The sequence below is a fragment of the Neodiprion pinetum genome, chromosome 2, assembly GCF_021155775.2.
Source record: "Neodiprion pinetum isolate iyNeoPine1 chromosome 2, iyNeoPine1.2, whole genome shotgun sequence".
NCBI lineage: Eukaryota > Metazoa > Arthropoda > Insecta > Hymenoptera > Diprionidae > Neodiprion > Neodiprion pinetum.
The window spans coordinates 8,470,534-8,487,042 of NC_060233.1; the positions used below are offsets into that span (position 1 = coordinate 8,470,534).

The 16,509-nt window shown below is 36.1% G+C and overlaps 1 protein-coding gene and 1 long non-coding RNA gene across 12 annotated transcripts in view; one reads left to right on the plus strand and one right to left on the minus strand.

Moving 5' to 3' along the window:
- The window catches only part of LOC124212771 (G protein-activated inward rectifier potassium channel 4), a 53,870-nt gene extending 39,871 nt beyond the window's left edge, over window positions 1–13,999 (minus strand). Inside the window, exons 1-3 of one of the 11 annotated variants that reach the window (XM_069133740.1) lie at window positions 13,751–13,999; window positions 13,356–13,438; window positions 12,105–13,275 (exon numbers count right to left, since the gene is read on the minus strand). In XM_069133740.1, coding sequence (XP_068989841.1) covers window positions 12,105–12,466 — 362 coding nt within the window. In that variant the 5' untranslated portion in view covers window positions 12,467–13,275; window positions 13,356–13,438; window positions 13,751–13,999. Of the gene's footprint in view, window positions 1–2,503; window positions 4,296–4,437; window positions 4,621–4,731; window positions 4,877–4,999; window positions 5,023–12,104; window positions 13,276–13,355; window positions 13,682–13,750 lie in introns of those variants that run through there. The other 10 variants (XM_069133741.1, XM_069133739.1, XM_046613185.2 and 7 more) reach the window with 10 other exon arrangements.
- Window positions 1–16,509, plus strand: part of LOC138190480 (uncharacterized) — a 71,517-nt gene extending 55,008 nt beyond the window's left edge. The window contains exon 3 of the long non-coding RNA XR_011176472.1: window positions 13,923–16,509. This is a non-coding gene — a long non-coding RNA (uncharacterized lncRNA). The remainder of the gene's footprint in view (window positions 1–13,922) is intronic.

The following is a 16,509-nucleotide window of genomic DNA, read 5'->3' on the forward strand; positions in this document are numbered from 1 at the left end:
CAATTAATGTGCGTGACGAATACGCTGCCTCGAGAGGTGCGATATAGAACCGAAGGATATAAATTATGAGCTACCGTTAAAAATATAACTGTTGTAAGTTTCTCTCTGGCTTATAATCGTCGCAATCGTGTACTTTGTACGTACATCTAGACGCTTCGGACCTATTGAGGAGAAGCTTTGAAAATAACGTTATTTGCTGGAAGAGACTTGTAAACAATTTACTCTTTGACGGTAGTGTGGATAATTATAGATCAAGAGAGGTTATATATCTTGGGACAAGGCTACTTGACTGCATGCTGCCGCTGTATAATTCGCTTTTAGATTTGCCGAGCCGCGTGTATAATAGATATGCTTAAAGTTGGAAAAATTATGCGCGATGTCGCGTGCAGCGTGATATTAAAAAGAAGAATAAGAAGGAAAGAAACAAGTTTAACGGGATGGTGACTGCAAAAGTTATTTCCCGATGAATAAAAATACCAAGTGTCAGCGTTTATCGCAAGACTTTGATTCACGCGTATAAAGCTTTCGAAGAGAATCGTAAAAATTGTCGTTTCTTTCATACTTTGATTCATTTTTGGATTGTATTGGTCAATGAAATAATCGTTTTTTGTTTTCACTTTTACAGATTTTGCAGATTTTAAATACGTCTGTATAACCTCAGCTTTCATTCTCTTACTTTTTTTCTCGTTATAGCCAAGAGTTTAAAGGCGGCAAAAAACGGTTATAGCCTATCATTAACGTTTCATCTTTGGCTATTTTCAAGTCCCTGAACTCGCGGGTGAAAATATTTGAAAAGAAGCGTAGAGAAAAAAAAGAGAGAGAGAGAGAGAGAGAGAGAGAGAGAGAGAGAGAAAGGTAAAGATAATTTCGGCGTGTTATGACTTTAATGATTCGTGATGAGGATCTTTGCACACGTGCAGTTTTTACGATCGTTTAAACTTTAACGAAGTATAATCTTGTGTACACAGAGGACGTCGTTGGCGAAAGTCAACGGTCTCGAGGAGGATGAACACGTATACGTACGTATACTTGGATATTTTATACGTTTACATACAGCAAGACTTCCGTTTCTCGACGATAAAATAATTGAAGTTAGTTTGCGAAAATCTTCTTAGCTCCAGACAGGCCTAGATTATTCTATCTGCTTGCCTGGCAATTATCGTAATAACTAAATTACAATCCCCCCAGAAAGAGAGGCTCCTGACTTGGGAATTGTGAAATTGACGATTTCTTTTGCCGACAAAATAATTGCACAGTTAGTTATTAAAATAATGCGATCGCACGTTACAATATTAATATTAATATTAACACGTGAACGTGATATTCTCACGAGGCTGAAGTTACCCTGAGAGAAATTTTTATTTCCGGTTACCGCTCAGTCCTTGACTATTTTAGTTTTTTACCACAATCGAAAAATATTGTTCCAGATATAAAATGAAAATTAGTTTTCTAGCTGTTGCCGGAAACTCTAGTATCCGTTACTATTCTTTCTCGTTACGATAACTGTTGCTATATTTCCTTACAACTGTTGCCAAAATTTAATGCTCGTGCAAGAATAATTGACGTTAAAGCCTTGTTTAACTAAAAAATTAGAGTTTGCCAAAGAAACTGGTTTTGCGTTGCGATTACCAAAAAAGGATCGACAATCGCGCAAAATAGTTGCGCGTACCTCATTTTTTGTAATTCCAACAATATTCAAACAGTTTTTTTTAACGATACCTGTTTTACTGAATTTTTATAGTTACTGTAACAAATAACACTTTTCTCAGTATAGTAACGTTAGTATCTTAACGATTCGTGTTTCGGAAAACTCCTCATTTCGTAATTTTAAAAATCTCTGAACAGCAGTATATTATAATAAGGAAAAAGTAATTGATATTTTGAAAACTTGACCGCTTCAAAGTCATTAAAAAATTGGAAAACAGTGATTATTTTTGTCCCCAATGTTTCGTCACACTCACGTTACTAGCTTCGGTAATTCATATTTTCTAAAAATATGCAATTTTGACGAAAATTACAAATTCACATCGTAAGCCGCTTCGATTCACGACTTGGCTGCAGATGCATAAATCAGAAATATGTATACGAACGGCATAATTTCACGGATGTCGAATTAGTGCCGATCGCATTATGCGTAAATTTATACAATCTCGGTCTGCAGGCGTGGGTGTCTAAACTTCCATCCGTTTGTCCGTTGTACGACTTGATTAGAAAGATACGAAGCCTTCTTTATTTCCCTATTCGATTTTTACTTTCCGTTATTTCATGATAAATAATTTTAAAAAAGGAGTAAATAACAAATCCGATGATTTTACAAATATGAAGAATTAAAAATAAAAAAATCTACCGGCAAGCCTGATTGAAATGTGAAATCTCAGACTTGAGAATAATATTGTAAAACAGAGAGACGTAAAAAATGAAACAAACACGCGACTCCGTGTCACGGTGAAATTGATTAATTTATTACGGGAATCGCCTGTCGCTTGGCGTGCGTTAATCATACTTGAGGAATTCATCGCGCCACGCAGCTTCGCCGGACGATGTGGCTTTGAAGACGAGCATCGATACTTGGGAAATCGCTCTGCGAAGACCCGACAAGGCGATGTTATCGCCGAGATGAGTTCGGGTGCCCATGGGGATTGCAGGTTCGTCCGCCATGTCGGAAAGTTTATTACAAACAACACCAAAAACTCTTTTCAAACTATCAAATTTTCAATCTTTCAATATTATCTTGTATATTTATTTTTTTCAAATTATATCCGCTGCTCCTTCTTTCCTTCCTCGAATATTATCATTCGACAAAATATTTTTTTGTTTTTTTTTGCACAGATAGATCGTATTTATTACATGTATAATATCACACATCACTTTTACGACGTTACAAAGGTTTGCCGTTTTTTTTTTTAATTTTATTTTTTATCAAGAAAAATTTTTTTCATCACTTCTGCGCTCACGTCTTAATCAACTGTTTACGGGTTCAAGAAGAATCGCGACTCTTTTTACTCCCGGGTTTTTTTCCTCGGATCCTATGTGTACGGATCGTAGAATTTTTTTTTTTTTTTTTTGCGGGGTGGGGGCGGGGCGATCTCACACGGGCGATTTTGATTTTGCGGATCGAGCCTCTGGCCCGAAGGCCTTAAAGCTAGAACAAACTTGAGACAGGAATTGGTAATGGCGGTCGCGTTTGCTGGCTAAATTTAGCATCCCTGAAACTCGTTGCAAGATGGCTGTTTGTCCGTATCATCGTTGAATAACGATAATATCGAGTCCTAGTAATCAACCCTCTCGCCGTCTCTCCACGTTCTTCGGTTATTCATTTCTGTCATCCTTCTCTCCTTCTACTCTCTACATTCGCACCGTGATTATTATTTTACACTCAACCGTTATACAATATTCGTCTCACAATATTATCTTCACTCTTATTATACACGCATATTATCCGTCGTAGGTATTATTGTCACCATCATCATCATCGTCGTCGTCGTCATCATTATTATTATTATTATTATTGTTGTTGTTGTTATAACCAGATGTCACAGCGTGTCCAAAGCCATAGAAAAATCCACACCAAACGCTTGCACCACATTCGTTGGCACTCGATGTCAATTACAATCTGCAGTTAAATTTTTTTTTACACAACATCGAACGTTTTATCACAAGGGGTTACTCAAAATTTTGCATCGTTTATCCACTGCTCCGATAACAATACCACTGTTATTTGTTATTCTTGTTGTTGTCGCGATCAGTTTATTAATGGTGTAAGAAAGAGAAAAACGACTAAATAACGATTGTCGTTAATATTTTAAAAACAATTATTTCCCCTCGTCACTTTTACGCCGCACTGCAACGCACCGCACTGCACTGCGCTGCGGAATCTCCAATTTTCTTTCTCTCTTTTTTTTCTTGCGTTTTTACTCGACACGCATCACGACACGTGGCTGAATCAAAGCCGCGATTGCGCGTAAGACGCGATTGTCGTGCGATTTTTGTTCACCGCGAAATATGATCAAAGTTTCGATGTTTGGTTGTTGTTTTTTTTTTCTTTTTTTCCTTCACTCTTTTCTTTCACTTATCGACGTAACCAGTCAACCGCGTCGCAATTCAGTCACGTTACGATTTAGTTTTCTCGAAATATCTTTGTACGAACGTTCGATCGGTTTTTTCTTCATTTTTCGCTTTATCAACTTTTTTTTTTTTTTATCCCCCACGATTTCTTCTTTCGTTATTTTTTCACCTATAACTTCACAAACGTACGACGGTTTATTATTTCTTTATACCGCGTGGATACGCGGTCAAGTTATACACACACATACATACATATATATATATATATATATAATGTACATTTGAATTTGACGCTCGGTCGTAATGTAAATTTTTCAAGCATTGCAAAAAAACTGTATTGAAACGAACGTCTGAAATCGAGATCGTATCTACCAGACGAAAACTACGACGACAACGACGACGATTCCCCGAGTATATTTATAAATAAACCTAGACTTTGCGTAAGATTTACGGAAATACGGCGCGTAGTTCTCACACGTACATATATGTGTATAAAAATATTATATCTTTACGTATACGAATGTGCACAGATATACATATACATATATTATATATATGTATATATATATAATATATGCATATATAATATATATATATATGTATATATATATAATATATGCATATATAATATATATATATATATAATATATATATATATATACACACACACACGCAATTAGCTGCAATTGTTCATTCACTTATCCGACACTTCGCGATTAATCCTTCTCATCTTATATATACCGCTGCAAATTACACCGAGAAACGTTATTTATTATTTTGTTATTATTATCCTTTATGTTTTCAAGCCTCTTTTTTTTTTTTTTTTTTTTCTGAACAGAGCAAAATTCGACTTCATCTTATCGTCATCCAACGGACGAGGGAAAGACAAAAAAACAAAAAAAAGAAAAAAAAAAAAAGAAAAAGAAATTAATACCGTGTCTCGACAATCTACCGGTTAATTATTTCTTTATCCCAAGCTCGATTTTGTCTCATCGAGCTTCTGCTCGTGACTGCACATGCAAGCACAGACGCTGTGACGATTGCCTGGCCTAATTGGAGAGCTTTGCGATCGTTTTTGGCTAGGCGCTTCTCATCTGTGATTTGTCACCGAAGCTTTTTTGTCCCCCCCCGCCCCTCTTGTTTTTTCATCTTATTAGTTTATTTCTATTTCTATTTTCATCAATCATACACGTTCTCTTCGACGTATCATTACATTTGTTTTATAATTTAATCAATGTTTGTTACTTTTTTCTTATCCGAATACGTGTCTTTTTTGTTATATTACGTTGATTACTGTATTTTTTATATTTATTTTTTATTTTCAAGTAAAAATCACAACTATCATTGGGTCAATTTATTTAACGTTGGTTACACATACTTGTCCATGCATTCATCTTTCCCCACAGTGTTCCAGAGCATAATACATATTATACGATCTGTCTATATATCTCTTTCTTTCTTTCTTTCCGCGTAGCGTCATCCTAACTCATCCTGTATGTGTAATTCGGGGTTGGCCAACGTGTCGTGTATATATATATATACGTATATATATATATATGCTATTTTCAGATAATAAATATCACCGACGTTACATATACGGTGATATTAAATCATGTAACGTGATTATTAAGGAGGGCACGCGGTCGAGTTTCCGACTCGTTGGCTGCGATTCTGAACCATTGAAGAAAGAAAAAGTTCAATTTGACGGATAAGAGAAGAGAGATGGATATATATATATATATATATATATCAGAGCTGCTGAGATTATTTATAAAAGTCTCGATGGTTATATCATGCTCAGAATTTGTTCAGCTACTATGTAACAAAATTCCGAGAACGGTGACAATTCTTTTCTTTTTTTTTCCTCTTCTTATCAATTGTCTACAAAACTTTTGCACGAATAAAAAAAAAAAAAAAAAAAAAAAAAACGTCAACAAACTTTACGAATTGTTTCGTTTTTCAACAACTTAGCTACATTTGCATGGGTTGGAAAGCGAAAAATTCAAGTCACCCGACTTTCTTGATCCCCTTTGATGAAACGAAATGTTTATCGTATAATTTATTTGCATATATGTATAAATGTGTGTACGTATAAGCGTCGGCTTTCAAGTTTGAAATTATCTTGACACGCAATTACACTAAAACCGGTGGTAAAATGAACTAAATAATGCAATAAAGATTAATTTCTAAAATTAACTCCTTATGTAACGAATATACAATAAATAAGTCTAAAATAATATACTTGAAGTAAGTAAAAGTGAAAAAATTGTCCGAATAAAAGTTTAAATCAATATGTATATTGTTTATAGGATCTGTTGTAATATAATGCTCGCAGCGCCCTCGCGCAGATTTGACAATTTTAATGTTGGATCAATTCAAGGAAATATATGTTTATATTTTCATGCTGCAAAAATACTCTTCAGGGTCTGAAGTGTGTTTATATACATATATACCTATTCGAATAGTTGCAAAGAAATGTTTAATTGCCTGAACGTGAATACGAATACACTAGAAATAATCGAGTCGAAGTACGGTGACAAGACTTTTTCTCGATGTAAAAACAAACGGAAGAGGGAGAGAAAAGAAAAAAAAAAGTACTAGCTACAAGCAACTTTTGTTGAATAAACTATAAACGGATCAAAAATACTAATTCGAATTCAATTCGTTGGTAAATTTTTTATCATTCAAACAATTCAACTCTACGAAAATATAATACGTTCAAGTTTTTTCGGTGCATATGCAGCGATGTAGGTTAAGGTTGTCAGACAAGATCGGTTATTCTAAGTCGAGAACAGAAATAAAAAATCCAATTGTTTTTTTCACCGCTCGCAGTTAAAGAATAGTCTAAAAATAATTAAAAAAAAAAAAGAATAGTATTAGACTATTCTCAGAGCTCCGTGGCGAAATGTCCGTTGGTAGTTTATTTTGATAGAGTGAGGTAGGCATTAGAGCGAACTATCATTTTTTTTCTCTATTCATCTTTAGCATTTTTTTCTTCACACCAATTATATATATATATATATATATATATATATATATATATGTATTTTTTCTTTTTCACTTCCGAATCGTTTCGTTAAATTCAAGACGTTTCTCTAATTCTCATGGCTGTTTAATAAATAATAATCGACGTGTAGACATAAGATGAGAAAGTTAGGCGCAAACCTAAAAAACATAGTTTCTAACGGTCGGAAAACCAACGGCTCAAAGTTCCGAAATGCAAGATTCCGAAAATTGAAGTTTCGATAATGCAAAATTCCGTAAAATAAAGTTTCGACAGAGTGAAATTACGAAAATTAAAATATACACACACAGCGTAATTTACACAACAATTGGGTGTAAAAAATGTGAAAATTCGAAAATTAGAATTATCGGTATTCTAAAAATGAAAATATCGAACATTCGAAAAAAAGAAAGATCAAAGTGGTGAAATTTCACCAAGCCAGAAATTCAATTCATTTCGATGTTTCAGATTTTTAAACTGTATCATTCTCGCCCTTTCGGAACTTTTCAAATTCGGAATTTAAACCCCAGCCCACAATACATATCGTTGAAGATGCGTTCGATATCGGTTTTATTTAAAAAATTACACCTTTAGACGGCCAAAGGGAAATGTAAAAATATAGAATGGAGAATCAGGGAGCTATTCTCGTATTTTCACGCGCATTGTGCTCCAGATTTGTTGAGCACCGTGAATCTATACTTAGACTCGAAGCACCTTCCTACCTACACTAAATTCTGTCGTTTCGTCTATTTTCGGCACTGTTTACACATCGCTGATCCTGCAGTCCGTTGATAGGTACACAAAATTTGAGGAAGCAGCATGACGAGCAGCTGATCGACTCTCGATACTTCTGAAATAAAGTGCGCGACCGGACATCGAATCGCGAACTAATTGTCGAAATTAATTATCAAAGGTCTGATCGTGACGCGAAGAGTTTGAAAAATTATTTTATAATATCTGCGTAAAAATAATACGTCGTAGAAATAAATAAATAAATAAATAAATAAATAAATGTAATATAATATTAACCTATCGCCTGGCTAATCGACTTCGTGTTTTATGTAGAAATTTTTGGCACCGGGTGTAAATTTTGCGAAAGTAAATATCATCGTCACACGTTGCAGGTAATTTTACTGCAGGTCTGAAACGAGTCGCAATTACACTGAGAATAGAATTTGTTTACTCTTAACAAAAGCATACATATAATTCGAATGTGGCGAATAGAACAGAAATGTTTCGGTATTGTTATAAAATTTGACTTTTTTTAATAGTTAACAAATCATATTTGGCTCAACTATAATTTGGTGATAATAATAACGAAACATTTATTTCGCCATATTCAAATATACGTTTGTTAACCGTAAATAAATTTCTTTCTCAGTCTATGCTTAGCTACTTTTTCATACGTAAATGACACGCACGTGTGTCCGTTTGCAAAAAGCCATGTCTTCGTTATTCGGGCGATTTAATTTTGCGTCGATTCTTATGCACGTTTTTTTGTTTTCTGTATTTGAATTGAGTCGTGCGGCGTTGAGACGCTTCTTGGTTTCGATTTTGTAAACCAAATACAGTTCGTGGTTGTTGAACTCGAGTTGCGCAAAACGAATTCAAGTCTCGTCTCGATTGGATCAGTGAACTGCTCAGAGATGCGGGAAATAACAGATAGATAGATATTAAATAAATTCTCACAATTCGATCTTACTGTGATTTTAAATTCAAGCCTCGAGTTGGGATTTTAAATATTTACAGTCAGTATTTGAATCCAAGTATTTAATTAATTTTTACACAAATTTTTTCGTCAATGTTTCCAAACGAAATTCAAGCGTCATTATAAAAATCCTTCACGTGTTACTACTTTGCGTGAAATTTTTGGGAAAAATAATATCAAACGATAAAAAATCGTTTTATTTTTTCATTGCAACATTCACGATTAATCGCGCAGTCTGTAGGATTTGAGAAGTAAGTTATCGGCCTGTCGGAAATTCAAGCTTACCGGATGAAATATTTTTTTTTTCTTCTTTTCACGCCAACAGTTCCAGTCGTTACGGAATCCAGAATTTCAGCGCGTTGGGAAAATTGCGCAAAAGTGTATCAACATCGTAAGGACAAAGTTTGCGGTGATTAGAAGAAGTGATGCAGAAGAAAAAAAAAAAAAAAAACTAGGAAGGAAATGTGGCTGCGCCTTACAAACCGCTTACATCTGATAAAAAGTTGACGACGCGGTAAGTTCGCGGTAAAAATACACATAAATATACTGTGTTTATATTTTATAATACGATTAATTGATAACGCATATTTTTCTCAGCTACGGTCAACGCGAATATAACTCGAACTAAGCAAAGGTTAGAAAAATCTATGCAAGAAAAAAATGTCTGATTTAAAAATCGTTGAAAGACACTCGAGATTGAATGTGAAGATTGCTGATTTTTACACCGCGCCGATTTCTGTGCACCGGTCAGAAAAAAAAAAAAAAAAAAAAAAAAAAAAAATTGAAAACATTTTTAGTAGACGATTATTCACTCATCGTGACATAAATCACATAAATACGAATTCTAAAATCACCCGGCGCCGGCTGCAGCTATATTTTCTATATCCGAATACACGTATAAGAATAATGTATGTATGCTTAGAAAAAATACACACGCGTGTCACGCAACGGATACACGGACGTGACTTTACTCGGTGGAACAAAGGCGAGCTTGTTAAACTGATCGAGAAAGCGTTGAAGCGATGATCTAACGATGTTCAGAATTTGCCATGGAAATTCGGAGCTTCTCAGGGCGTCAAACGAAGCCGGAAACTCAGGTCAAAGAAAACCATTAAATTTGCTTTACTACGGTCTGAGAAATCCCCCCCCCCCCGATTATTCGTTAATTAAGAACTTTTCCGTTTCACGTTTCCGTTTGTAAGCTCAGACCTTGGGTTGATAATGACGTCGGAATGCGAGAGAAAAAAAAGAAACGACGCTGCATAGGTATTACAATGTTTGTACAAGCACAATAAAAAAAAAAAAAAAAAAAAGGAAAGAAAAAAAACATGACGTTTGAGAATGCGAATTTATATGGTCGATGGTTTATTTTTTTAAACTTTTTCATACACCGCGTTTCGACTCCTTCTGCGTATTGTACCGTATATATTATTATTATACATACATACAATCGCGAGATAATAATTTTTCTCCGTAAGAAGTCAATTTTTGTCTTTCGTATATTGTGTTTCCATATTGTTATTATTATACACGTACGTATAATTTGTGAATGTATGTCGTTGTACATTTTTTTTATTTTTATTTCGGCGACGCGTAATTGTAAACGATTGGGAAAAATCGACTGGAACTTGCTGTCGCAATTCATTATTACAAGTTATCTAGACCTCTGACATTTTTTTCAGCTAAAATAGTTGAGGCCGAGCTGACGCGCTTGTTGGATGTATATATATTTTTTTACCAATTTATTTTATCACTCCTTACGACTATTATCAAAACCGTTATCAACGATTCCAATGAACTTTTAAGCTTTCTGAAACTTGTCGTGTCAAGGTGTTGTACTTTTTTTTTAACCCCCTCGAAAAATAACCCGGTTATATTGGGATTCCGATTATCATGTCAATTATTATGGTGTCTAACACTTCGATGGCGATTTTTTTCGTTGCACGAATAGGAGGGGTTTTTATTAGAAATGCGCGGTTATTGTAAATTGTAATATTTTTGGATTTTCGTCTTTGATTTTAATCGTATTTTCATAACTTGAGTGAAGCTCGATTGTAACATTTAACCACAAATAAATTAGCAACAATCTAATAGCTTAGCGGGCAGTAAAAATTCCCAACGTAAAATCAAACAGGTCGTAAAACGAAATTAATTCACTGGCGAAAAATTACTGAATTGATTCGCGAACTCGATGAAACGTTGAACTATGACGAAGAGAAACCAGCGGCACGTGGGAATAACAAGCAGGATGAACAAATTGCTTATCCATATTGACCGGATTTCTGACCAGCAACGTCATGAATTTGTGGTTTTTTAAAGCGAAAAATAAGAAGAGCAAAACAATTAACGGTCGTACAAAAACGAGCGATTATTGGAGAGGAAAACAATGTTGTGTCTTCTATCAGCAATAAAAATGAATTCATTTGAAAGGTTGTAATTTGCTGAAATGGCTATAAAGTTTGAGTTGTTTATATAGTTATATTATAATACTTTGCACTTGGCTGGGGAATTTACATTTATTACAAGCTGGAATCGTTTGAAACATTTTTTGCAAAACATTTTCGTGTTTTGCCACGATTATCAACGAATGAATATAATTATTACCAATTATTTGCGCGTGACTTCTGAATTAACGAGTTTCGGTCACTTTACTATTACACGACTATTAAAAACATAAATATAATTAATTTTGTAGCCGTAAACCTAAAACATATTTCATCTTGCTGTTGTTTTCGATCCTGGTAACTGGTATTATATTTCATTGAACTTGTAATTTATTGCGATAAATAAGTGACAAGACTTTACTCGACCGTAAAAATTTAGTTCATCATACAAATTGCGGATCGAACGTTGCAAAAAGGAAAAAGATTACGTTATAATGTAGTTTTATTTAACATATTAGCGTGTCATTTCTCCTTATAACTATGTTGAAAAATATGAAACGTCTCTCATTTTTAGTCATTGTTAAGGGCGTCGTCGAAATTCCGAATGTGAAAATTTCCGAAAGTGCAAAAATGAAGAAAATTACTAATCTGAAGATGGATGATTTTCACACTGAGAGAAATTTTTAGTTCCGGTTACCGCTCAGTCCTCAAACCGGAAAGTCTAGCATCCGTTACTATTCTTTCTCATTACGTTCACTGTTGCTATATTTTCTTGCATCCGTTGCTAAAATTTAATGTAACAAACTTTGTCGTGTCTTCAAATTTCGATTTCATCACATCAAGTTTCGCCCGCATACAATTCGGAATTAGGCGCTTTCGGAACTTTTCAAATTCGGACCCCGCCCCGATTATCATCATTATACGAAGCGGGTCCTGAGACTACCTTCCAAGCAACGGTCCGCTCTCTCCCTTGAAGCTTATCCTGCTAAGTGCTCGTCTCTGGAAGCTGCTGACCGATCCCTGCTTCTCCTTGCTTCCCGGCGAAGGTACGGCGAGGTGATCATCCTCCGGTGCATCCTCGCAGAGCTTTACAGCAACGGCGGCAGCCGGTACAGCCGAATGAACGAGAAGCTCGCTCCAAGGAGTGGTCGTAGCTGCGGAAGCGGCGTCCTCTTCCTCATCCTCGGAGTTTTTCAATTTTCCCAGCCTCTTGTCTTGCGCCGGTGTCAGCATCGCTGCATCCGCAGCTTTTCCTCCTCCTGCAGCAGCCTCGACGCTCTGCGTTTTACCGAATATTCCAAACATTCAACTATCATCACGGAAAAAGAGGTGACATTAAAATAACGTTGAAAGTGGAACGCGCCGATCGAAGAAACAAAATCCTTCTTTTCAGAATCCTCGGTATTCTCTACGCGTTTTTAACACGACATACTTCAGTCGCCGAGTGATTTATACAATTTTAGTTCACAATCGGTACAATTATTTCAAACTATCTTCAATTTTGTAACGCTAGGTAATCACAGTTTTCTTACATTACATGCGAGATTTTTCAAAGATCGCGTCATCAGATATTATTCCACTATACTCATACGAAACACTGCACGTTTTTTAAATACAAATCAACGCTGTTCATATTATTCCTATCGAATTTCCCATAATTTCCCCCTTAGCTTGAACTAGCATGTATAATATGGTGATCGTCGCGCCAACCGACGCAACAGCGTCTTTTTCAGGAACCAATTCGTTATCTGTCTTCACTATCTTTAAAGACATACGTACACGTTGTCGTTGTATCGTTAAAATTTTAATATTGCACAGAGTGTAAAATAAACAAAGAAGTCACAAATTAATAGGCACAACGATGGAAAGATTTCCCGCCATTTTACGTCAACTTTCTTTTTTTCTTTTGCTTGACACTTGAAAGTTATTATTATTATTCTTTTTTTTCCTCCCACTGTCACCCCCTTTGTATCTGATAATTTTCACTTTTCCCAAACTTCCAACTTCTACGGCGAAATGTTATATCCGTTATATGCCCAACTAACACTTGTCACGTGTCACGGGTTTGCGGCACACGCCGTGTCGACGGTTCGAGAGCATTTGACATGCGTCAACTGTAATATATATATATTTATACATATATATATATATATATATATATATATATATATATATATATATATACTTATATTACAGTCGGTAGCGCCGCTAAAACTTTGCCTCACTTCTCTTCGACACAGTTTTTCTTTATACCTCGTTCACGGATCCAACTTGTATCTTGATCGGGAAATGATTTTTTTAATTAATAGGACACCTTATCCATACATCGATCTCGCTCCACGCGGCTCATTATACAGGTATATAATTATATTCACGTATCACGTATGATGTCAAATTCTATTTCGAATCGTCGGTAAAAAATATCGTAGCAACCGGTTCCTCCGCGGAGAATCAAAGAATAAATAATATTATTGAATGCGGTGTGTAAAAGAGTAGGAAAAAAATAAATAAATGAAATAAATAAAAAAAAAAAATTAATCACAAAATAAGATGAAAAGATAAAAGTACAAAAATTTCTACACAACGCACTGTTTACGTTTTCCTTTCGAATTTCAAGTTCGTCTCTCCTCGGTGCACTGATCGAATTCAACCACTCGGTGATAATCCCGTTTTTTCCCCCTCGCGCGAAACGAGATGCCGATTTTCCGGTCGTCGACTTGCAAGAGGCTCGTTTAAGACGCGACTTTTTTTATTGTTTCAGACCGACTTTCCGACCGTTTTCAATCCGCGTACGGCCGCCGATCGGGACCTGTCAGCGCGGCAACGACTTCTGAGATTGCGGCGGCATCGGGTTAAGCGAAAATACGCGCACCCACACCGACGAAAGACGAAACACGCAAACCTTGGCGCCCACGCACACAGCCGGCCAGTGCCTTGCCATACTGCTTCGGGCGAGATAGGCGATCACCGTGTGTGTGCGTGAATTCTACAACCGCGAAAGCGACACGCATGCACGAAGACGCCGATCTACGTACCCGCGTATTTCATTCACTGACGTCTTAACTGCAGGCGCAATACGGAGGCCGAAGTAACGTTGCTGGCGAAATTCAAAATTCGAAGCTTTTACGCCGAGTTTACACTATAAATTGTTATTTCCGGCAGGTAGACTTTCAGCGATCGACGATCTCTGCCGGGATTCAAAGTATCGAAAGACGCCATCTGCTTCGAACGACGCCTCGTATTTAATTATAAATGTCGTTTTTCGCTACGTATTTTACCACACTTCGATTCAACGTAACGGAATTAAAGTCCGACGGCTGGCACGAAGTGTTTTGGAACTTTTTACTACCGCAAAATACCTGAAACTATCGGCTCATAACCTAGTTGCGACGCCATATTGTTCCACCGAGGAAATGCAATTTTGTCTTTACGATAAATCCGGATGATGCCTGTAATGACCTTCCATACATGAATTCTGTCTGCGTCGATCTGAAACGAGTTGTGCCGTTTTCGTGCCTAAATATGGGATCAGGGACAAATTTCAGTGTCTCGAAAGAAAGGATGAAAAAGAAAAAAAAAAAAATCATCGTTTCGTGATCCGCTAAATATACGTACATTTGTCTTGTTCGATAATGAATGTCAGTTATATGTATAGTACCGAGATTTAAACAACGGCCAAAACCAGACCAGCTCAGCTTTATCTCTTATACCAAATAAAATTCACTCGCGTTTATAAAATTAATGATTTCGTCGGAACGACGCGAAATTTGATCCCACCGTGGTAGTTTTTACGCGGCAAATAATCTCTGGTGCTCGGTGGTCCCCGAAATCAGAACGACGTCGCTGATAAGATTGTCCTGCAGATATGTCCGTGCGTCTAGTTTCCGCACACTCGCCCAGGGCGTGAAACGTGGTTATGCATACACGGCATCGCCGGCAACGATGTACGTACGTACGTAGGTACGTACCTTAAACATATATGTATGCTTATAAGAGCGCGTGTGAACGTGTGCTCAATACCGTCGACCGTTCTCCGGTGACAGCCATTTGCGTTTCCCTATTTTTAAATTCAAATAACCGCGTATATCCATGAAGCGGTTCTCTGCTTCATACATCAAAACCTTTCGCGATTTTCTTTACTGCTGAGAGGAAGTCTTTTCACGATCTTTCATACACGCTATGAATGTTTATACAGGCACGTACATACAATAACGTGCTTATAGTTTATTTTTCATTCCCATTGTAATAATGATGACTGGATCGTGTTGTGTATCATTGTGTATGTGTATAAAATCGCTCTAATATACGATTTAACCAGCATATTTGTTTTCGCACTCTATTTATCGTGTAAACGGTGTATAATCGTTCAATTTATACTCTATAGAGCTGAAAACTTGCTACGAAATAAATAAGGCCACGGGTTACGTATCTCGGATTTGCACGCGCTGCACATGCAACGAGTCTTTTTCCATTTCGATTGCGGATTTACCGACGCGAGAACTACAATCTCCTCAGCATACAATTAATTTATTCGTTAACTTTCGACATTTATGGAGAAAATGCAAATTCAGCACACGATTGGGATTATCATTTCTGAATAAAACCTGTTCCCTCAGATCAGCGAAAACGATCAGCGATAATATAGAAATCAAAGTTCAAACTCTGTGAACTTCATTTTTATGTACCGATTTAAGGTCTCATTGGACGGATATTCTCAACCATAACTTCGCGATGAGATGAAAATCTACAAAAAATCAATCATAACCGACTCGATAATAAGAATTTGCTTTGTTTCATATCGAAGGAATTCATTGATTTTTCTAAATTTCTCAATAGATTTGTTGAACAAATTTTTGTTTAAACAATTCATTGACAACTTTTTGACATTATTGTGATTATTTTTTTCAGATTCTTGTCTCATCGTCCAATTTCCGTCCAATAAGACATTAATGAACGAAATAATTATTCAGTCCTTGTATGATTTTCCAAATGATTACTTTTAGTGCGATTTAAATTGACAGTTGGGTCTCATCATCGTTTATAAAAGACACGTTTCAAATATAAAGTGAGAAAACTCGAGATCTAGTCTAGTGCATTTTTTCAATCATGCTCTTCGCCTCGACTTTGAGTCGGTTGCCTGTGAAGTTTAACGGCGTTTATCTGTTACACCCGATACATACGGTATTCTAGAATGAACAAGTGTGCGATGCGTGTAATATACAATCGGTACGACAAACGGTTATTATAACAATAAGATATGTTAAAAATATTTCCGTTAAACCTGTACGCAAGTCAGGTTACGTAATGTATTGATGGCAATCGGTATAATATCACCTAACCAAACCTAA